The 24,717-nt window shown below is 43.3% G+C and overlaps 1 protein-coding gene across 7 annotated transcripts in view; it reads left to right on the top strand.

Moving 5' to 3' along the window:
• Nucleotides 1-24,717, top strand: part of GRB10 (growth factor receptor bound protein 10) — a 450,157-nt gene that overhangs the window by 188,231 nt on the left and 237,209 nt on the right. For all 7 annotated transcript variants that reach the window (XM_070727755.1, XM_070727759.1, XM_070727754.1 and 4 more), the window contains one exon: nucleotides 13,264-13,360. In XM_070727755.1, coding sequence (XP_070583856.1) covers nucleotides 13,264-13,360 — 97 coding nt within the window. The remainder of the gene's footprint in view (nucleotides 1-13,263; nucleotides 13,361-24,717) is intronic.

Here is a 24,717-nt window from a genome sequence, read left to right as displayed (position 1 = left end):
GATAGAGAGGAAAGGGAACTCAGTGGCCATCTAGTCTGACCCACTTTCTCATTCAGGAGACTTACAGAATGATAGAGAGGAAAGGGAACTCAGTGGCCATCTAGTCTGAACCCACATTCTCATTCAAGAGATTTGCAGAGTGATAGAGAGGGAAGGGACCTCAGTGGCCATCTAGTCTGACCCCCCTTCTCATTCAGGAGTCTTACAGAGTGATAGAGAGAGAAGGGACCTCAGTGGCCATCTAGTCTGACCTGACCCACCTTCTCATTCAGGAGACTTACAGAATGATAGAGAGGAAAGGGAACTCAGTAGCCATCTAGTCTGACCTGACCCACCTTCTCATTCAGGAGACTTACAGAATGATAGAGAGGAAAGGGAACTCAGTGGCCATCTAGTCTGACCCACTTTCTCATTCAGGAGACAGTCCACAAAGTGTGTGTGTGGGTGGGGGGGGAAGAGTTGGAGGGCTAATGATCCCTCCCTGTTTGCAGAGAGAGAGAGAGAGAGAGGTCCGTTCATGCTGTTGGCATCTAGATGATCCCATGCCCTTTTCACCCCCTCCTCTGTCCATGTGGACAGTCCACAAAGTGGGGGGGGGAGAGTGTTGGAAGGGACCCTGAAGAAAAAGAGAAAGAGAGAGAAATGCAAAGGGAGTTTTAGAGAGGAGCATGTAGCAGTGTGTTCCCCCAGCCAATGTTCCTTTTGTATCTGCCTCGAGGCATCGTAAAAATTCCACAGATAATCATGGCAATAGACCTCATGACCCCTTTACCATATATCACACCAAAGAAACAGGAGTTTCCTAAAACAATTAGCATTTCAAGGAGATATAGGAACAGCTTACCACATGCTCCTTTTTTAATAACTAAATTCGGTACTTGGTGATTTTGATTCCATATCTATTGATGGGATAACCATTGGAGTTTAACTTTGTTGAAAACAAAAGTTCATTACTGCTGATCATGTGTGTGTCTCTGTGTGTTTGTGTGTGTGAAAGAGCTTCCAAAGCCCCCCACACACTTTGGGGACTCTACACATGAACGGAGAAGAAGGCATGGGATCGTCTAGATGCCCAGAGTATGAACAGACCTCTCTCTCTCTGCAAAAAGGAAAGGATCATTAGTCTTCCCAATTTTTCCCCACAAAGCTCCCTGCCCCCCCCCATTTTGGGGACCCATGCCTCTTTTCACCCCTCCTTCATTCATCTTGAGGATCCCCAGAAGTGGGATGGGGAGGGGGCATTGGGAGCTCTTTCACACCCACAAACACACCCACACATACCAATTCTACTCTTCAAGCAGGAAACTTACACAGAGTCATAGAGATGGATGGTACCTCAGAGGCCATCTAGTCCAGCCCTCTTCACAAGCAGGAGAATTGGTCTCCTGGTAAAATTCCTGGGGTACTAAATTGGCTGGTGGAACTCCCTGCCTCACAACAAGCTAATTTGGGACGCCAATCAGATTGGTCCTCACAAAAGACGGGTGGGTAGGAGAGAGAGATAGGTAGGATTCTATTAGCAAATGACAGAAGTGAAGGCTGGTTGCTGTCTGGGGCCCCTTTATGACCTGCTTGTCATGATTATCTGTGGAATTTTTATGATGCCTTGAGACAGATGCGAAAGGAACATTGGCTGGGGGAACACATTGTACATGCTCCTCTCTAAAACTCCCTTTGCATTTCTCTCTCTCTCTCTTTTTCTTCAGGGTCCCTTCCAACACTCTTCCCCCCCCCCCACTTTGTGGACTGTCCACATGGACAGAGGAGGGGGTGAAAAGGGCATGGGATCATCTAGATGCCCACAGCATGAACGGACCTCTTTCTCTCTCTTCAAACAGGGAGAGATCATAAGCCGAGAAGGGGGACAGACTAGATGGCCACCGAGGTCCCTTCCCTCTCTATCACTCTGTAAGACTCCTAAATGAGAAGGGGGGTCAGACTAGATGGCCACTGAGTTCCCTTTCCTCTCTATCATTCTGTAAGTCTCCTGAATGAGAAGGTGGGTCAGGTCAGACTAGATGGCCACCAAGGTCCCTTCCCTCTCTATCATTCTGTAAGTCTCCTGAATGAGAAGGTGGGTCAGGTCAGACTAGAGGGCCACCGAGGTCCCTTCCCTCTCTATCACTCTATAAGTCTCCTGAATGAGAAGGGGGGTCAGACTAGATGGCCACTGAGGTCCCTTCCCTCTCTATCACTCTGTAAAACTCCTGAATGAGAATGTGGGTTCAGACTAGATGGCCACTGAGTTCCCTTCCCTCTCTATCATTCTGTAAGTCTCCTGAATGAGAAAGGGGTCAGACTAGATGGCCACCGAGGTCCCTTCCATCTCTATCATTCAATGTGTGCGTTTGTGTATGAAAGAGCAAACTGTCCCATTCTTTCCTTCTAAAAGTAGCATTTTGTAACAACTGTTCTGATTGGATGGTGGCGAAGTGTCCCATGTGGCCAAAAGGCTGTGGCTGAATTTGGATTTTTGTGGCCAAAGGTCTGGGGCCAAGAGCTAGGGGCCTTTGGGCGAGGGAGTGAAGGCAGCGGCCGATCAGCTGCTGGGGAGGAAAGAGCTTCATCCAACTGGCAGAGGCAAAATGTCCTAAACCCTCACAATCTCCCTCTTCCTACTTGTTATACCTCTTGCTATGCAGCCAAGCATTTTACTTGCTTTCCCTACTGCCTGACTGTACTGTTCACCCATTTTGAGACTGTCAGAAATCACTACCCCTAAATCTCTTCTGAAGTTTTTACTAATACACAACTGCCAATACAATACTCAGACTGAGGATTCCTTTTGCCCAAGTGCATTATTTACATTTGGGCTGCAGTTTCCATTGCTTTGACCACTTATCTAGTAAAGCTTAATCATTTGCCATATTACAGAAGTCTCCAAGTGTATCAACCCTATTGCACACTTTAAAGTCCTCAGCAAATAGGCAAACCTTCCCCACCAAACCTTCCCCTATGTCACTCACAAAGATTTTAAAAATAATAGGACCCAGAATATACCCTTGTTGCACACTGCTTGTAACCAAGCTCTGCTCAGAATACTCGCCATTAACGACAACCCTCTGATGTCTATACTTCAGCCAGCTGCAAATCCACTGAACTATCCAGGGATTAAGTCCAATCTTCACTAACTTATCTATCAGCTCTTTGTGTGGAACTGTATCAAAGGCTTTGCTGAAGTCCAGATAGGCAATATCCACAGCACCACCTTCATTCAAAATCTTTGTGACATAGTCAAAGAAATCAATGAACATAACAACATAAGAAGAGTCATGCTGAATCAGGCCAAAGCCCATTGAGTCCAGCATTCCGTGTCACACAGTGGCCCACCAATTGTACATGGGGATCTTGAGTAGAAAGAGAAGGCAAAACCCTCCCTTTCCCTTGACCCCCGACAAATGGTATTCAAGGGAATCCTGCCTGCCGCAACCAACATCGAGGCAGCACATGGACATCCATTTCAATAACCACTGATACACTTGGCATCCATGAATCTGTCTAATCCTGCCTAGAAGCTGTTGTGGTTAGCTCTGGCCCAGCTCCTGCACCAAAGACTGTGGAGGTCGATGTGGGGTAAACATCCAAATGTCACAGGCCTCTTTTGCTGCTGACAGAGTCGGCCCGTGAATTATCCTCTACAGAAGGAAGTGTCAGTGAGATGGATGAGGGGGGCTTGGCAGACAGCCCAGGGAGAAGCCAATCCTCATTTTCTTCGTTAGATTCTGATGAGGAAACAATGATAGACCCACACATGCGTAGAACTATGCATAGGAGAGAACAGCTTCAAAAGTATTACAGAAGATAATTGAGTCCACCTGTGGTTGGGTGGGATTCAAGTAATTAGGGCTGCTGCTAAATTGGCAGCATGCCAGCCTCGCAGTGTGGAAGATTGTCTGATCGTACTTGTTGGACCTTGACTTGCCATTTCAGGATTTGTTCTCAGAACTCTGTTTGGACTTCAGGACTTTGGACATAAATCATTGTGAGTTTTACAACGACTGAAGAATTGTGGCTGCGACGACTTTCACAGTTACTATTTAATTGACTGGTGTTTTCTTGTCTTTGTTATCTTGCTGCATTCAAGTGAGCTTTGTGTTCACAAGAATTCCCTTTGCATTTAAAAAGGGAGGTTTGTTTCTATTTAGTTTTTGGATAAAGAAACTATTATTGCATTGCTTTGGCTATTTTTACCTTTAATTGAAGGCTTGTGTCATAAACTGGCAGAACAGAATAATATTCCACCTTCCCAGACACCCGCCGTTCCAGGTTGGGGTGTTTTTGTTCCTGTCTGCTTCTATTTTTTCTGGCATGTTTGATGCCTTGCGAATAATAATAATAATTAATAATTTATTGGATTTGTATGCCGCCCCTCTCCAGTTGCCGCTCCAGTTGCAGAACCAGGTGGATTTATTATCTCAGGAGTCTGCCATTCCACAGGTGCAACCAGCAGCTCCTGCTCCACAGCCCCTACCAAGGAGAAATGCTTCATGGCCATGCCTGAAAAGTTTTGGGGCGACAGACGCATGTTTGCAGCTTTCCTCAGCCAAGTGCAGTTGTTTATTAATGCACAGCTGCCCCATTTTACAAGGGATGCGGAGAAGGTGGTGTTCCTCTGTAGTTTATTGGCCGGCCCCCTGCTTCCTGGGTGTCGCCATTTCTGGACAGAGATGATCCGATACTGCAGGATTATACTGCCTTTTGCACACTGTTGCAATGGCAGTTTTCGGATCCTGTGCGGGAGCAGAAGGCCACGAGGGCGTTGAAGCAGTTGAAACAAGGCTCGCGCCCATTAGCGGAATATTTAAGTGACTTTTGCAGCCTCATTGGACAGGTGCAGTGGAATGAGGCCTTGATGGAGGCATTTCAGGATGGCTTGTCAGAGACAATGTTAGATGAGCTAGTGCACGAGGCTCTGCTGGGCACCCTGGATGAGCTGGAACAGCACTGTTTGGCCATTGAGGCTCGGCTGCTGGCTCGAGAGGTGCACCAGGCTGGGCGGTCCTCCCCCTGTGTTTCTGGCATCACGCCTGTGCCTGCTCCATGGCGGGGGGTCCGATATGCCAGTGCAGACACCGGTTCCTGTACCCCTTCACTTCATGCCAACCCTGCCTCCTTGTATGGCGGATCAGGCCCCTGCGAGGGAGCTCATGGATGTGAGCTTCGTTCGATCCTGCGTGAACCCAGAGGAGATGGTGCATCGACATGCGACAGGCCTGTGATATTATTGGGGGGGGGCAGGCCATTTTGCGAATGCCTGTCCTTGCAAACCATGGAGCACGGCTGCTGCTGCGGTCTTGACACCTCCCAGTCCTACTGTTGCCATGCCGACTCTTGCAGGACAGCTTCCAGAGTCTGCAACCAGTGTTCCCACCATAGTCCCGGATTCCCCGATGGTGGTTTCCATGCTCCTGGTTTCCTCACCGGCTGTGCAGTCGGGAAACGAGGGCAGCCCTGGTTGGTGGCAACGTTAGGTCGGTCTGGCATTTCATCTGCCAAGGATTCTTCGGATAATGACCCTGGAACGTACCATCATCTAACGATTAATGTCCAACTCCTTGTGGATCATCGTACTCGATCTGTTTGAGCTCTTGCCCTCGTGGATTCAGGGGCCACCACTAATTTCCTGGATGCGGAGTTTGCACAGAGACATTTGTTGCCCTTGTGTCCTGTGAACCCCCCATTGACTGTAGAAACAATAGATGGGTGGGTGTTGTTTGGGCCCATCCGATTTCAGACCTTGCCGGTGCAGATTAGCATTGGGACTCATGAGGAGGCTCTACAATTTTACGTCACACGGGGCCTCCATTTTCCTATTGTATTGGGGTTGTGGTTATGGGCACACGATCCTCATGTGGTGTGGTCACAGAACATCGTCACATTTTCCAGTGTACAGTGTGTGGACCATCATCATCATATTTGTGCATCACAAGGGCCACTAATCCCCGTGGCAGTGTTACCAGAGTGCCTCACCAACTTCGCAGATGTGTTTAATGAGAAAGAGGTGGATCAGATGCCTCCGCATCGCCCTTATGATTGTGCCATAGAACTGTTACCCGATGCCAAGCTTCCGGCTGATCGCTTATATTCTATGTCGGAACCCGAATTAGTGGCCCTCAAGGACTTCATAGACAAAAATTTGGCCAAAGGGTTCATCAGGCCCTCAACCTCACCTTTATCAGCACCTGTATTGTTTGTCAAGAAAAAGACTGGGGACTTATGTCTGCTGTGACTACCAGCGCCTGAACGCTATTATGGTGTGCAACCGGTATCCTTTGCCGCTGAGTCCAGAATTAATGGAACGTTTACGAGCTTCCACTGTTTTTTCCAAGATAGATCTATGCAGCCCATATAGTTTGGTGCGTATAAGGCCAGGGGATGAGTGGAAGACAGTGTTTGGCACCACATACAGGCATTTTGAGTATACAGTGATGCCCTTTGGCCTCACTAATGCCCCGGCTGTTTTCCAGCATTTGATGAATGATGTATTCAGGGACATGTTAGACCATTTTGTGGTCATATATCTGGATGACATTCTTGTGTACAGTGATCCCCCGAGTTTCGCGCTCTCGATCATTGCTAATCGCTATATCACGATTTTTCCACCCGGAAGTAAAAACACCATCTGCGCATGCACGCCCCTTTTTTCTATGGCCACGCATGCGTAGATGGTGGAGTTTGCGTTCCCCGGGCAGATCAGCTGCTGGGCAGCTTCCCTGGGTCTTCCCCCTCTTGCTGGCGGGAGGGCGAGCAGCGGGCATCAGCGAGGAGCCGGGGTTTCCCCTTTGCGTGGGCGGCCAGTAAGACCCCAGTGCTGCTTCCCAGCTGAGTCCCGAAGCCAAACGCGGAAGTTCGCCTTTGCCGTCTGGCTTCAGGACTCAGCTGGGAAGCGGCGCGAGCGAACGGCGTGGGCGGGCGAAGGGCGGGCGAGCGGCAGCGAGGAGTTTGCGTGGGCGGTGGGGAAACCCCAGCGCCGCTTCCCAGCTGAGTCCTGAAGCCAAACGCGGAAGTTCGCCTTTGCCGTCTGGCTTCAGGACTCAGCTGCTGCAAGCGAGCAGCCGGGCGGGCGGGCGAACGGGCAAGCGGCAAGCGATCTTGGGGTTTCCCCGTTGCCTGGGCAACGGGGAAACCCCATCTTCGGCTCCTCGCTGCTGCGGAGCAGATCAGCTGTTGGGCGGCCGAAGGGGTCTTCCCCGCCGCCCACACGCAAACTCCACCATCTGCGCATGTGCGGCCATGGAAAACAGGACGCGCATGCGCATATGGTGTTTTTACTTCTGTGCCGCTACATCGCGAGTTTACGATTATCGCAAGGGGTCTTGGAACGGAACCCTCGCGATAATCGGGGGATCACTGTACTCCCCATCACAGTCTAGTCATTTGGGACATTTGCGCCGACTTCTGCTCCATTTGCGAGAGCAGCATTTATATGCTAAGTTGGAGAAGTGTCAGTTTTTGCAGACCACCATTGAATTTTTAGGACATGTCATTTCTCCAGGGGGCATAGCCATGGACCCGGGCAAGGTGTCGTCTCTCAAAACCTGGCAACCCCTGCTGAAGGTAAAGGACGTGCAGAGATTGCTGGGGTTTGTGAATTATTATCGCACGTTAATCCCAGGCTTTGCCACTCTGTCCACGCCCCTCACCTGCCTGTTGCAGAAACACGTGCTGTTTCAATGGGGTGAGGTTGAGCAGCAGGCCTTTGTGGCTCTCAAGGATGCTTTTATGAAGAAACCCCTGCTGCAGCATCCAGACCCGCATCGGCTGTTTGTCATGGAGACCAATGCTTCCGATGTCACCGTCGGTGCTGTGCTTCTTCAGGCCCATCCAGAGGGTGGCACTCTGTTCCCATGCGCTTACCATTCCCGCAAGCTCATGCCCTCGGAACAGAATTATACGATCTGGGAGAAAGAATTGTTGGCTGTCAAGTCTGTGTTCAAGACGTGGGGGCATCATCTCAAAGGAGCTTGGTATCAGGTGGAGGTCCGGATGGACCGTCAGAATCTGGAGTCCCTGCAAACGGCCCGAAAGTTGAACCAGTGACAGATATGTTGGTTGTTCTTCTTTGCACAGTTCAACTTTTGGATCCGGTACACGCCAAGTTTCCAGAATCCCAGAGCGGATGCTTTGTCTAGGAAACCAGACTTTTTGCATCCGAAAGAACCGACCCCGTTACAAACAATCTTGCCTGCAGGACAATCTTGGCTGCTACCCATGACCTGTCAACTTGCAGAGGCGTATCCAAGAGATGCAGCGGGGGGATGGGTTTGTGGCACAGTGGGTGAGGGAAATGGAGCACAATTCTCCCTGGACATTTGTAGATGGACTGCTCCAGTACTGGGGGCAGTTGTATGTACCAGCAGGGCCGCTTCGCGGATTGATTCTGTCCCAATGCCATGACAATCCTGCGGTGGGTCTGACAACTGCTTAGACTGCTGCATTCTTTCGCTTGGTTGTCAATAGTTATGGGTTGGGTTAGAGAGGGGTGTCGGGGAGGGAGCGCACAGGAGGAGATATAGATTTCGTTTTCCTAGGTACCAGGAGAAGACCATTAGAGGAAAATTCCAGAAGAGTGACGTGAGGGCCAAGATGTCCCTCCTGATGATTATGGACAATGGGGATTGGTCACGGTCCTAAGGGGGATTGGAAAAGGGGTTTGATATACAGTGTTCCCTCATTTTTCGCGGGGATGCGCTCCAAGACTGCCCGTGAAAGTTGAATTTCCGCGAAGTAGAGATGCAGAACTAAATACACTATTTTTGGCTATGAACAGTATCACAAGCCTTCCCTTAACACTTTAAACCCCTAAATTACAATTTTCCATTCCCTTAGCAACCATTCAGATTATTACCATATTTATTTATTAAAATTTATTTTAAAAAATATTTATTAAAGGCAGACAAAAGTTTGGCGATGACATATGACGTCATCGGGTGGGAAAAACTGTGGTATAGGGAAAAAACCCGCAAAGTATTTTTTAACTAATATTTTGAAAAAAACGTGGTATAGACTTTCCGTGAAGTTCGAACCCACAAAAATCGAGGGAACACTGTATGTCTGTATCGTGCCATTTTCTCAGACTTTGCTTTTCTTTCGATGCTTATAGTTCTGATTTTGATAAATTCACTTTTGAACTTTTATAAAAAGGACTCTGAGTTTTATTTGTCTAAATTATGACTGGCAGCTTGACATTAAGCAAAGTCTGCCTTTACAGTCACTCCTGGAGAAGAAATTCTACCAGGGACTGGCGAATATGTCCCGACGTGAAAGCGAGGGAGATTCTTCCGGAGAGGACACTGCCCTGAAAAGCCTCCCTCCTCCAATACTTGAAAAGGAGGGAGCTCTGGATCCCAGCAGAGATGACCAGTCCCAAGATGAGCCAGTGAGAAGAGCCCCTTGATGGTCAACCGGGGTGGGTGTACGTGGTCTCCTTGGTGATGTAATGAGGGATTCTGATGCTAATGTGACCTGCCGAAAGAAACAAAAGAAGAAGTGGGTGGTCAGCCAGGAAGGGAGTCTAGTGACGGAGCTGGTGTCTGGGATTAAGGAAGCCCTGTCAGTGGTGGAGAAGAAAAGTCAGGAATCCTTAGCTGGCCTCCTGAGTGAGGAGGAGGGGGAGGAGGATGAGATGGCTGGTCCCTCGTGGCAGATAGTGCAGCGAAGAGCAGCCGCCCGAACCCCCCCCCTCCAGCATGAGATCTGAGTCCTCTGATCCCAAGACGTATGCAGCAAACGGGGAGAAGCCCGCAGAAGCAAGGCCCCTGACTGCCCCCCTTCACCCAGCGATACGATGGAGCACCGGGAAGGTTGAGATATTTCCTGGCCCAAGTGAATCAATATATGGAAGATTATGAGGATGAGTTCCCTAATGACCCAGTCTGGGTGAAAGTTGTGACCCGCGCGTTGGATGGGAAAGCCGCGGATTGGATGGTGTCATTACACGAATGAAGGGACCCCGTCCTTAGGAATTTTGATCAGTTTATGACCACCCTCAGAGCGTGCTTTGAGGATCTCCAGGTTGAAAGAAAAGCTAGAACCAAGCTGAAAACCCTGAAGCAGGAAGGGCAATCAGTCACTGAATATACCCAGGAGTTCAGGGAGCTGATGGCCTATGTTAGTTCGTATCCAATGAATATCCTCATGGAGTATATCCTCATGGGTTGGATGATGAGGTTTACCAGCAATGCCGAGCCAGAGCAACCCCGAGAAACCTCAGTAGATGGTTCCAGTTGGCGGCAGAGGTGGAGGTGAACCTCCTGAGAAGCCAACGGGAGAAAAGTTCCCCCTCGGGGCAGGGGGACAGGGCCTGAAGAAAGGCCCCAGTGTGTTTCTAGAAAAATCCAAAACTACAGCTTGCTTCCGATGTGCAAAGGAGGGTCATCGAGCAGCAGAGTGCCTGGCGAAGACTGTGCTGAGAGTGACCCCTAGTGGCAGAAAGAAGCCGGAGCAATGGACCAAGAAATCCCCAGACGCCGGGCGAGTGGGGAAGGAAACTGTAGAGGTCGCACCCCCCCAAAAGGGGAGGAGTTGGGCTCTCCAGTGCGTCTAATCATCGCAGATAGCGAGCCGGAAGAAGCCATATCAGTAAGTCCCCCCTGGATGCGTATACATTCCCCTCACCTTAAGGGACCCGACCGGGGGGGGGGGGGACAAGGGGAAGCATGCTAGCCCTTTTGGATTCGGGCTGTACCAGGAACCTTATGTCTCCTGAGGTGGTGGAGAGTTTGGGACTCAAATTACGAGGCTTGAGGGACCCCATTTCATTTACCCAGTTGGATGGATTGATAGCAGGGGGGAAACCAGCCACCCATGAGACAGGGACCCTTATCATGATGATGGGGGTCCCATCAAGAGACTATACAGTTAATTGTGGGACCCTTGCTCAATAATGCAGTTATATTGGGACTGCCTTGGCTACAAAAGTGGAATCCGGAAATTAACTGGCGCACTGGTGCTGTCACCATTACCTATAAAGGAAAGGATGAACTGGGGTTTGTCTTAGCAGAACTTGGACGGAGAAACCCCACCCCCAAGATGGAAAAGAATACAGGGGGGAGAAAATCCCTAAAGAGTATTGGGACCTCAAGGCAGTTTTCAGTGAAAGGGAAGCTGATAAATTGCCACCCCACAGGGCCACAGACTGTAATATTGATATACTGCCTGGAGCAAAACTGCCAAAACCTAAGATGTACTCCTTAACCCCTGGAGAGCTGGGTGAGTTACGCAGGTTCATTTACAAGAATTTGGCAAGGGGCTTTATACAGCCAGCAAGGCCTCAAATGGCAGCCCCCACCATGTTCAGAGAGAAGAAAGATGGCTCTCTCCACTTAGTAGTAGACTTTAGTTTTCTGAACACCATTTGCATGCATAATGTGTACCCCATACCACTAATGAAGGACATGTTGACCTATCTGGCTAAGGGGAACTTCTTCACAAAGCTGGATGTATGAGAGGCATACTATAGGGTGCTTGTATGATTGTCCTCAAATTCTTCTCATGTTTAATTTGTTCTAATATTTTTGCCAACTCTGTGGCCATATCTCTGTCAACCAGTTCAAATACTTCTTCTAAAGAAAGTTCTTGTTGCAAACAGATGTTAGCTTCCTCCATTCTCAAAGGTAAACACATAATAAACACATTCCAATTTCATGACCAGGACAGATAAAATCCACGACCAAGGCAAGCATCTGCTGAGCATATGAAACAAAATCCTCCTTGTAATGACTCCTCCAACCAGTAAATGGCAAGCTCTCATCTGTCTGTGCTTCTAGCATTTTTAGTTCCATATTTAATTCCATATTTGAATCTCTGTTGCACAATTAAAAAACACTTCTTAAAGGGGGGGGGGAGATATAATGCTTAAGTAGTCCAAATTCAAGATCTTTAAATATGCTTTCTTTTAATTGGTCCAATCTTGGGTAATATACAAAAACCGAAGCATCCGGTATTCACCGCACTGCAAAATAGCCACTTCCTCTCCCATTTCAGCCAGTTAGCTCCGTTAAGAAAACAAAAACAACAAAAAATTTCCAAACCTTTTTCAGCCGAAATCACTCACCAGTACACCACTTAATTTTTCCTTCACCTTGCCATCGCCTAAACGGTCCTCTTCCCAGGTGTTACCGCTCAGCTCCAATCCCTACGTTGTGTTGTTTCCACGGTTGGTGCCAATTCAGGCATGGCAGCCTGGCCGGCTTCGCACCACCACTGACATGAGACTAGGCCGGTACATCTGGTGGGGTATGCCGACTCGAAACCAGACCCCCGGTAGCATCCCCCTGCGTCACCTCCCCTTCAGAGAGGATCAGATCTGGTTCAAAAAACCAGAACCCCCAGATGGTGGGGATTTGGGGGGCCCCAAGGGAGAGGGGGACCTCCATGCTACCATGGCCATTTGACCCTGCCCCTTCTCCCCTTTCAAAATGTTTATTGTTTTTATTCTTTTATAATTTTTTGAATACGGATTATATGTAATAGTTATGAATATTTATAGGTTTTATGTGTCAAGTCAAATATAGCACTTGTGCAACAATTAATTAGGTTGAGGGAAAGTAAAGTCTATTGTACTCCTGCCGCACGAATCCCAGCGACCGGTTAGGTCCCACAGTGTTGGCCTTCTCCGGGTCCCGTCGACTAAACAATGTTGTCTGGCGGGACCCAGGGGAAGAGCCTTCTCTGTGGGGGCCCCGACCCTCTGGAACCAGCTCCCCCCTGAGATTAGGATTGCCCCCACCCTCCCTGCCTTTCGTAAACTCCTTAAGACCCACCTTTGCCGTCAGGCATGGGGGAACTAAAACACCTCCCCCTTGCCCATGTTGTTTTGTTGATTGATTTACTGTGTGCCTGTTTTTTATATATACTGTTTTTTATAAGATTATTAATTTAAATTGGAACTGGATGGGTGGGCATTGGATTTGGTATTGTGTACTGTACTGTTTTTTATTATTGTTGTGAGCCGCCCCGAGTTTGCGGAGAGGGGCGGCATATAAATCCAATAAACCTAAACCTAAACCTTGCTTGGCTGGAATTTAGTTGCCAGGTCTCACAAGACAGCTTTGCTCTAGTGAAAATGAAAATAGGAAATTGAATTGTAATTACCTTATTAAGGATTAAATTTGTGACCTTTTGTCAGATTACGTCTGCCCTTCTCTCAAAATAGAGGACCTTATATAAGGTAAAAATTCACTTTCATCTTTTAAACAACTGTGATAACCGTGAATGGCAATGATCAGTAATATTTTTCTTTCTTAAAATGTTTATTTCTAGGATCCTGTTGATCAGACTTCAGCACATACAGGCCGAGATCTAGTGGAACCTGAATACCAAAAACAATCAAGTTGTATTTCATTAAATCACCAAGGAGGTAAGAGAAATAAGATATAGGCATATTTATTACACATATAAGGAAAAGAAAATGAAAAACAGTAACATAACTATGAGCCAAGGTGGTGCAGTGGGTAGAGTGCAGTACTGCAGGCCACTAAAGCTGACTACTAGATCTGCAGGTCAGCGGTTCAAATCTCATCACCGGCTCAAGGTTGACTCAGCCTTCCATCCTTCTGAGGTTATTAAAATGAGGACCTGGATTGTAGGAGCAATGTGCTGGCTCTCTTAAAAAGTGTCATTGCTAACATGTTGTAAGCCGCCCTGAGTCTAAGGAGAAGGGCGGTATAAAAAAATCGAACGGACAAACGAACGAACGAATTAAGGAATGAATGAATGAATAACACCATACAATTTTAAACATTATAACATTTTCCAGTTGGCAAAGTATTGAGGAAAGTGGTAAACTAGAAAGGTTCAAAATATATTGTACTGGAAATGTCCTATTCTTCTGGTTCAAAGCAGTTGCTCTGTTTTTAATCAAAAGCTTTCGACTTGAACAGTTCAGGTTTAACTTAAAACTTTTCTGGCCATATTCAGAACAAATTAGTATCAAGCCTAATTTGTTTGTTTGTTGATTTGCTTGTTTACTTGCTTGAATTTATAAGCCACCCTTCTCCAGTGGACTCAGGCCGGTGTACAGAAAAAACGAAATACAAAATCTTAAAACCCCAAGCATTAAAAGAAAACCATCCAAGATTCATCCAGTACCACAACATACTACTGACCAGAGCAGAATGTTAACATTCAACAGCCTCAGGCCTGTTGGCAAAGGCATGTTTTTAAAGCCTTTTGAAAGGCCAGGAGGGTGGGGCAGTGCAAATCTCTAGGGGGAGTTGATTCCAGAGGACCGAAGCCACCACAGAGAAGGCCCTTCCCCTCGACCTTGCCAGCTGACATTGTTCGGCTGATGGGACCTGGAGAAGGCTCTGTGGGATCTCATAGGTAATCATAGGTAATCTGGTCCCAAGCCATGTAGGGCTTTATAGGTAATAACAAACACTTTAAATTGCATTTGGAGACCAATCGTTAGCTTGTGCAGCTCATGGAGTGATGTTGATATATAGGTATATCATGGTAAACCCATAATGGCTTGCAGGGCTGCATTATGGACAAGCTGCAGTCTCTGAACGTTCTTTAAAGATAGTCCTGTGTAGAGCACATTGCAGTAATCAAACCTCAAGGTGATGAGGGCATGAGTGACTGTGAGTAGGGACTCCCTGTCCCAATAGGGCCACAACTGGTGCACCAGATGGATCTGTACAAACGTCCCCCTTGCCATAGCTGATAGATGTTGCTCTAGCCTCAGCTGTGGATCAAGGAGGATTCACAAGTTGCAGACCTTCTCTGAGGGGGACAGAAGCTCCCCTCCCAGAGTGATGGAAGGATGGATGTTTTCCTTGGTAGGCAAAACCCACAGCCACTCCATCTTGTCAGGGTTGAGTTTGAGCCTGTTGACACTCATCCAGACCCTCACAGCCTCCAGGCACCGGCACATCACCTACACTGCTTCACTGAATTAACACGGGGTGGAGATGTACAAATGAGCATCGTCAGCGTACTATTGGAAACTCACCTCGTGTCATTGGATGATCTCACTCAGCAGTTTCATGTAGATGTTAAACAGTAGGGGGGAGAGAAGCAACCCCTGAGGCACCCCACAAAGGAGGGGCCCAGGAGCTGATCTTGACCCCCCACCAACACCCCTTGCGACTGGTAGGAGAGGTAGGAGGAGAATCACTGTGAAATGGTGCCTCCCACTCCCAACCCCTATAGTCAGCGCTGAAGGATACAATGGTCAATTGTATTGAAAGCCACTGAGAGGTCAAGAAGCACCAGGATAGGGAGAGGGACGGGGTCAAGGGCTGCGATGCCACGGGGCTCCCTCACTCTCATGAGGGAAGCCCTGAATCTCCATTGTCCGGGGGTGCCGGTTCTTCTGAACCGGGTCCAATCGTCCTTGCAGGGGAGGTGATGCAGGGGACGCTACCAGGGGCCTGGCTGCGGGCCGGCATGCCCCCCAGGTGAACTGGCTCAGTCTCGTGTCGGTGGTGGTGCAAGGTCAGCCAGGCCGCCATGTCTGGCCGATGTAGCTGTGCAAGGCAATGCAACACAGTGATTGAAGAAGCCTGGAAACATCTGGAATGAGAATCGATTCTAAGCATTGTAGAGGTGCAGAAATATTTTAAGCAATGTGCTGGTGAGTGCAGAGAGACGGAGGAGACCTTAAATGACTGTTCATATTTTTTTTATTCCTGGAAGTAGAAATGCCAATAAATGGTGTGGAAGTGGCTGTTTGGTTACGGGGCGATTAGCAGAAAACTATAAAATTGTAGCAATCGCCCGGAATTGTTGTTTTTCCTTTTTTTTCTTCAAGGATATTTAAAGATTTTAAAGATTTGGAGCTTCAATTTGGATTTTATTTGGATTTATTTAGGTGTTTTTTTCTGATGATGTCACTTCCTTTGTAACAATTGAAGAGAATAATTATCTATGATAATATATTGCCACCGTCTGGTCAGAGGAGCTTTTACAAAGAAATTTTACAATGCATATTCATACCAGATGGTTCTACATTTGTTCTTTGCTGGAAGGAGTGAAGCTACCCATTATTCATCTACACTGTGGAAAGAACATTGTACCCAGCTCTATTTCAGATTATGGCCAATTAGAAGAAATCTTTTTGAAGCTGGGAGGTGATATAGTTTGAAGAATATGCTGGTTAATCCCATTGGAAATAGACTGGAGACATATTGACAATCTCAGTGGAGATAGATTTGAGACTGATTGGGGTGTCATTTGGGCATAGTTCCCTCTAAGCTGAGCAGTGAACAATCGCTCACTTAAAAATCATCATCAACTCAGAGTTTTCCAAACCTGCCCAGAAGCCGAGAGGGAAAGAGTGAGAGGGAAGGAGAGAGAGAGAGAGGAAGAGAGAGAAACAGATAGAAAAAAGAGAGGAAGGAAAAGAGAAAGAAAAAGAATGGGAGTAAGGAAGAGAGAAAGAAAATCAAAATCTAGTTTGAAACTAGCTCAACTATTTAAGTGGCATTTTGATATTGATAGAGTTGCCCTATTATGAGCTCACTGTTATAGACACACAGTACAGTATTTTATTTTGAAATTCTGTTTATTTATTTATTTATTTATTTATTTATTATTTCTGTGGCGCCAAGTCCCGAAGGGACTGCTGCTCAGACACTATACTTTTCCGCCCCCCCCCCAAAAAAAAATTAGAGGGAACACTGCATCTGGGCAAGTATGGATCAAAGAATACGAAATGGAAATATGGATGCTGATAGGATTTCTAAAGAAGAAGAAGATTTTTACTAAAGGATTTAATTGAAGACTTAAAAACTCTTAAATGGACCTTTAAATTAAATTGGACTTTAAATTGGACTTTATTATAAGGAAAATGTAATGAAATTTTTAGGAACAAATTGTTTTAATGGAGAGGGAATTAATTAAACATTTAGATTTCAATTGAGTTGAATTGAATGTTTAACTAAGACATTTGAGACAAAATTTTCTTGGTGGGAAATTTTTTTGAAATAATGAAATATTGTCAAAAGAGAAATTGAAAATGGTTAGGTTTAATAGGGTTGATCAACTTTAATGATTAATGAAGATTAAGATTTTAATTGAGTTGCATATGAAATAATGATCAACTAAGTTACTTTTTGAAATGTATAAAATTATTTTGATGGGAAAAATGTTAGAATAATGAAATAATATTATTAAAAATGCAATTGAATTGAAAATGTTAGGTCTGGTAGGATGATTAATATTAATGATTAATGATTAATGATTAATTTGGTTAGTATTGTTGTTGGTTCAAATATATAGATGAGAGGGACTATGGAATTATATAAGTAAATGAACTATAAGTAGATAAACTATGATGAATATAAAAAGAAAAGGCATGGAAATAGAAAACATTCTTAATGATATTTGCTGATATATATTTTTAAAAGTTAAAGAAAAGGGAATAATGATAATTACAAATATTGATTATATTTTTAATTTGGAAAATGATTATTAAATTAAATTTAATGATTATTTTTCCTCTCTCTTTTTTCTTTTTCTTCCATTTTTTTCAGAATGGGGTATGTTGATTTTATTGGATTGAAAGTGTTATAATCAGTATAGGGCAGATGATTCCACTGGGTTTACAGCCTTATTTTTTTTCTGTTTTAGAGTAGGGTACGATGTTTCTATTAGATTGAAAGTGTCATAATTAGAGTAGAGCAGATGATTTAACTGGGTTTACAGTGATTTTTTTCTATAGAATAGGGTATGATGGTTTTATTGGATTGAAAGTGTTATAATGGTTGGTTTTAATTTAAATAATGTGCTGGAGGTAATTGGAGAGTTTTGTTCCTTTTCTTTTCCCTTAATGTCCTTTTTCTTTTTCTCTTTAATTCTAAAGGGCATTTATTATGGAAGAGGGTTTAAAGTATAGGTGAAAATTGATATGGAGGAGATTTTGAGAAAATTGAAACATTATGATCTAATTAATTTGATGTGATTAAGAATAGTAACAGCCTAAAATGTATATTGGCTAACAGGTTTTTTTCCCTTCTTATCATATAACGAATTGGAATAATTATTTTTTGTTCAGATGTCAAATGGTAAGGAGTGTATACCGAAATCGCAAAAATGATATATTGTAATGTAGCTTAAAATTAATGGTATCTTTTTTCTGTACATGTGATTGGAGAAGAAAAATTTAAAAAAAATTACCCCCCCCCCCCCCCAAAAAAAAAGAAGCACCAGGATAGATGAGTAACGCCTATCCTGGTCCCACCAGAGATCATCGATCAGTGTGACCAAAGCAATTTCAGTGTAATTGACTTCATCCAAGGACCGTAGGAGCTGGAGCACCACCACATTCTCAACAACCTTCCGTAAAAAGGGAAAAGTTGGAGAGTGGATGATAGTTATTCAAGATAGTCAGATCCAAGGAAGGCTTCTTGAGGAACAGATGTACCACCACCTCCTTTAACAGGGACTGGAAGGACTCCTCCATCAATGAAGTGTTGGTCACCACCTTGTGTCACCTCCCTGTTCATAGAAACCAGCCAAGAGGGACCATGAGTCCAATTAACAGGTGGAAGAGCTCACAGCTCCCATGGCCTTGTCCACTGCATCAGGTTTCGCCAGTTCAAACTCGTCCCACATAACCGGACTAAGATGTGCCCCAGTCATCTCTGTCAATACTGCCCAGTCATAGTTGATGTCTGTTTGGATTTGAGAAACTTTATCCAGAAAAAACTTATTAAACACCTCAGCTCTGCCCTGCAAGGGTTCCTCCAGTCCCCCTGTATCAAGGAAGGAGTGAGTTACCCTAAATAGGGCAGCTGGGTGAGATTCCATGGATCCAATCAAGGCGGAAAGATGTGAGGATTTTGTCACCCTGATCACCACTAGATGTTATGCCGGGCTACCCATTACGAGCCCCCAATTAAGTCCAAAGTAGAAATTCAAACACACACGGTTGTAAAGTAAACAAAGTTGGCTTATCAAAAGGAAAATATTGTCCAAACCCACTTTAATCAGCCAAAGTGCTCTCCCACAAACCACAAGCCTTGAATGCTGTGAAAAACATAGAACAAAAGCAAAGCAGATAAAAGGCAGCTGTGAAGACATCACAGCCACCCCCCTTCAAGAGTCCTCATGCTGAACTTAACTGTGAATTGTTCCACAAAGTCCGTGTAAATCCTGAAGCCGTTCACAAAAGTCTTTGTAAATCCTGAAGCAAACCACACTTCTCTCACACACAAAATGGATAATCTCCCATGCCGAGAGGCAACAACGCTGGCAATTTATCAGCAGCCCCATTATCCTAATTGCCCAACCACAGGTGTTCTCCCTTATTTCCTATAATACTTGTGCAGTTCCTTTCTTGTCATAAACCTGCGTCTGTGCGCATCTATGAATCCCTCCTCTTCTGAATCTAACAATGATGATGGCTCACTAATGGGGTAATTAGATAATGGGGTGCCTGTAATTACCTCCTCATCTGATCCTGCTTCACTCCCAGAATCTTCCCCTGACACAGAAGCTTCACTATCTGAAGCTGTTGGCAGTAAAACCAGCCTCTGATAATGTGAGGATTCTCCCACACCAACCCTCACCATCCTTGGAGCAGGAGCTGGCCCAGAGCCAACCACAACACTAGATGTTGTGTTATTCTTATATTTGTACCACTGTTATAAGCCGCCCTGAGTCCTTTGGGATTGGGCTGCATAGACGTCAAATTAATAATAATAATAATAATAATAATAATAATAATAATAATAATAATAATAACAAGAAGAAGAAGAAGAGCAACAATAACAATAACAATAACAATAACAACAATACCCTTCAGCTGCTTGATTGGCAGCAGGCTGAACCAATCACAGCTCCTCCTCTATGCAGAAAGGAAGCACTGGGGGAAGGGGCGGGAGGGTTGAAGAGACTTTCGGAAGGAAGGAAAAGTGGATGAAAACACGATCTTTCTCCAAGGCGAGCAGCTTCACGTGACTGTGGCTTCCTCTCCTGCTTAGAAATACAGTGGTACCTCGTGATACGAACCCCTCGCCATACGAACAATCCGAGATACGAACACGGGGTTTGGAATTTTTTTGCCTCTTTTTCCATCTTACGAACCTGCCGCCGCCGAGAAGCCCCGCCACCTGGCTGTCACTTTTTGAAACAGCCGGGGGGCTTCTCGGCGTCCTCCCAAACCTGAACGCCAAACCCGAACTTCCGGGTTCGGCATTCGGGAGGCCGCTGAGAAGTCCCCCGGCTGTTTCAAAAGACGACAGCCGGACAGCGGGGCTTCTCAGCGGCCTCTTGAACGCCGAGCCCAGAAGTTTGACAAAAGTTCGGGTTTGGGTGGCCACCGAGAAGGTCCCCGGCTGTTTCAAAAGGTGACAGCTGGGCGGCGGGGCTTCTCGGTGGCCTCCCGAACCCCAACTTTTGCTGAACCTCCGGGTTCGGCATTGGGAGAACGCTGAGAAGCGCCCGGCTGTTTCAAAAGGTGACAGCTGGGCGGCGGCGTTGTTTTGAGTTTTTTCTTTCATGGATTAATTCATTTTACATTGTTTCCTATGGGAAACAATGTTTCGTCTTACGAACTTTTCGCCTTACATACCTCCCTCGGGAACCAATTAGGTTCATAAGACGAGGTATTACTGTAGAAGTCTCCTCCAGCAAGCCAGCAACGTATTTTACAAGTAAAATAAGTTACCTATTTAAATTTGATTCATTTCTTTTTAAAAAAAGTTTTTATTATACAAAATTAAAAAGCAGGTATATAAGATAGTACATAATATATCATTTTACAATATAATTATTATTTGTTGAAATGATTGTACTTACATTCTAAAATATAATTTACAAAACTGCCAGTGTTTTCCCCTCCCTCCCAATTGAACTGTTAGTCGCACAGTTCTTTCTTTCCTATTTCATTATACGGCCTATGGCATCAGCGGTTACAAGGTTCAATTAAACTAAAGTCAGATTAATTTAATTTTAATTTTGTATTGTGTATTGATTCTGGGAACATCTGTTTTAATTACCACTATTGTCTCTTCTTATCTCAACCCAATCATAGAATTTTTTCCAAATTTCATAATATTTTGATTCTTCTTTGTCTTTATATTTTTGGGTTAATCTATCCATTTCTGCACAATCGTAGATTGATCATTTCTCTTTCTGATGGTGTTTCTTTTTTTTTTTTCCAGTTTTGAGCTATCGTGATTCTGATTGCTATTATAATATGTTGTATTAAATAATAATCTTTTATAACTTTCTGATTTATTATGCTTAGAAGAAAAGTTTCTGGTTTTAGCGTCAATTTGATTGTAGTCATTTCAAAAATCCACTATTTAACCTTTTTCCATATTTCTTTTATTTGGGGGCCGTTCCATTTTTATTTCTATACCTCCAACAATTTGGTTTCAAATTTGGGTACATTTTTGCTATTCTGGCTGGTGCCAGGTGCCATCTGTAAAACATTTTTTGGATATTTTCTTTATATGGAACAGATTTTGTTATTTTGTAATTTTTCCACATTGATTCCCATTGTTCTAGATATATGGTACGCCCTACATTTTTGCCCAACTGATCATGCTTCCTTTAACTATTTCTGTTTCCATTATACTCCATTAAAAAACTATATAGCCTAGTTATTAAAAAAATTTCTTGGCCTAATATCAATTTGTCTAATATAGTATCTTTATTCTGAATTCCGTTATTCTTTTTGTCTTTTTGCCATTTTACCTGAATTTGTGTATATGGCCATCAATCAATAATAATGTTTTGTTTTTCCAGTTGTTGTCTAGTTTTGATATTACCTTTTTTGTCTAATATGTGATTATAATTCACTATTTTTTTAATCTGAAGAATGTTTGGAGGTGTAAGTGCTTCCATGCTGGAATACCATCTTGGTATTTTAATATAATGCTCTCTCTTTATCTATATCCATATCGTTATTAAAGAATCTCTAATTATATGATTTTTAAAAATGTTGGAACTTTATTTTTCTCATTCCATTGGAATCTATGCCACCCTTGTAAAATATCATGTCCCTCTAAAGCTAGTAATCTTTGATTTTTAACCTCTACCCAGTCTTTTATCCAAAGCAGTATTGTTGTTTGATAGTACATTTCAAAATCTGGGAGTCCGAATCCGCCTTGTAACCATTTTAGCTTTATTCTCGGTTTCTTTCCTTCCCATACAAATTTAGAAATTATACTATGTAATTTTACCAAAAAAAAAATATTTAATTTTACTGGAATCGTTTGAAATAAGTAGAGAAATTTTGGTAGAATCATCATTTTGATTGTGGAAATTCTCCCTATAAGTGAAATATGCAATTTGTTCCATCTACTGAGTTGTTCTTCTGTCTTTTTGATTAATCTATTGTAATTATCTTTTTTAATTGTACTGCATCCTTTGGTTAGTATTGGTTAGCCTACATATTTCACTTTCTTTACAATTTGAATCCCTAAACGTTTTTCTAATTCCTGATCTTGTTATAGTTTCATGTTTTTAGTTATAATTTTAGTTTTTTGTTTGTTGATTTTTAGACCTGCCACCTCTCCATATTGTTTTATTTCACTCATTAAGTATTCCCCTGCTTCTATCGGATCATCTATTATAAATACTAGATCATCTGCATATGCCTGCACTTTAAATTCTTGTTTTCTAACTTTCAAACCTGTAATTCTTGGATTTGTCCTTATTTGATTTAACATTGTTTCAACAGACAGTATGCATAATAGTGGAGATAATGGGCATCCTTGACGTACACCTCTCCAAATTTGAAATGATTCTGTTAATTCCCCATTAATCATAATTTTTGCGGATTGTATATGGTATATTGTTTGTATCATTTGAATAAATTTTGGGCCAAGTTTCATTTTTTGTAATAGTTCAAATATAAATTCCCATCTCAAATTGTCAAATGCTTTCTGCGCGTCTAAGAACATAAGCGCCATTTCTTTCTCAGAGTGTACTTCATAAAATTCTAATACATCCAATATCGTCCTTATATTATTTCTTATATATCTTCCTGGGAGGAATCCATTTTGATCCGTATTTATCCACATTCAGAATCGGTTTCATTCTATCTGCCGCAATTGACATAAAAATCTTATAGTCTACATTAAGCAACAATATTGGTCTGTAATTTTGTATATTTTGCTTTTTTGAGGGGTCCTTTGGTATCAAACTTACTAACGCTTCTGTCCAGGATTTCATTGTTATTCCTTATTTTAAGACTTCATTAAATATGATTAATAATATTTTCCCTAGTGTTTCTTTTAGTTCTTTATAAAGTTCACCTGGTATGCCATCAGGGCCTTGTGTTTTTTTGGTTTTTTTGTTTCATTATTGCATTTTCTAATTCCATTAACGTTATTTTCTTATTTAGTATTGTTCTATCTAATTCTGTTATCTCTTCCAATTTCGCTTTTTCTAAATATGTGTTTAATTGTTCTTATTTTATCTCCTCTTTTTGATATAGTTCTGTAAAATATTTAACCATGATTTTCTTTTTCGCTTCCATTGTATATTGACTACATTTTTGTCTTCTAATCTTTGTATGTATCGTTCTTCTTTTTCTTTTTAAAATTTATATGCCAGCCACCTGTCCGTTTTATTTGCGTTTTCAAATTGATTTTGTTTAGCTGCTCTAATTTTACCGGTAATCTCGTCTTGTATTAATAAATTAATATTATGTTTTAGTTTATCCCTGTCTTCTCTTAATTTCTCATTTTGTAGATTTTTTCGCATTTCTATTTCTAAGTGTTTTATTTAATTTTTATATTCATTCAGTTTTTTATGTTTAGATTTCTTTACTTTAGCTGAGTATGCTATTGTTAGTCCTCTTATATATGCTTTTGTGGTGTCCCAGATGTTTTGTATTGTAGTGTCATTGTTCCAATTGTCCTGAAAAAATAAGTTACGTTCTTGTTTGATATAGTTAATGTAATTTTGTTCTTTAGTCAATGTTTGGTTTAAAGCCCATTTATAATATTCTTTCTTTGGTTCTTTTATCTTCATTATTATTGGGTGGTGGTCCGCCCATATATTTGGTCCTATTTCAATTTCTTCAGTAATTTTTCCTATTTCTTTATCTGCCCAAATCATGTCTATCCTTGACCATGACTTCTGGGGTGGTGAGTAGTAGGTATATTCTAAATCCTTGATATGTCTTTCCCTCCATAGATCTGTTAGTCTGTTCTCTCACTATCGCAAAAAATTCCATTGGCAAGGTTTTCCTCTCTTTATTTTTATTTTTTTCTGTTTTATAATCTTTTTGGGTATCATGTATCGCATTGAAATCGGCAATAATGCATATATTTTTCCTTCCTACCTGCCTTACCTGTTCTTCTATTTTTTAATAAAATTCTTTTTGATTTGAATTTGTAGCATATATTATCCGCATATATCTATGCGGATAGGTAGGGAAGAATACCGAGTATAAAAATTAGAATAGGAGCCAAAGAAATAATCCTAATGGATTATTTCTTTGGCTCCTATTCTAATTTTTATACTCGGTATTCTTCCCTACCTATCCGCATAGATTTTTTCAGGTTGACATTTTTCAATCCGTTAATATTTACTGAAAATCATTTTAATGTTTTTGTCATTTTCTTCTTCTTTCTTCCTTCTCTCTACTCCTTTCTTCTCCTTCCTTCTCCTCCCTTCCTCTCTCTACTGCCGCTTTGCCACTGGTCTTGTTACGATTCTCTCCTCCCTTTGTGTCTCCCTCCTCTCTTGTTCTCCTGCCATCTCTTTCTCCTTTGATTCTTCTTCCCACATCTGATTGTCTATGTCCGC

This window comes from Erythrolamprus reginae, chromosome Z (genome assembly GCF_031021105.1).
Source record: "Erythrolamprus reginae isolate rEryReg1 chromosome Z, rEryReg1.hap1, whole genome shotgun sequence".
NCBI lineage: Eukaryota > Metazoa > Chordata > Lepidosauria > Squamata > Dipsadidae > Erythrolamprus > Erythrolamprus reginae.
Note: the sequence above shows the minus strand (reverse complement) of the source record. Positions and strands in the feature narration are given on the sequence as shown.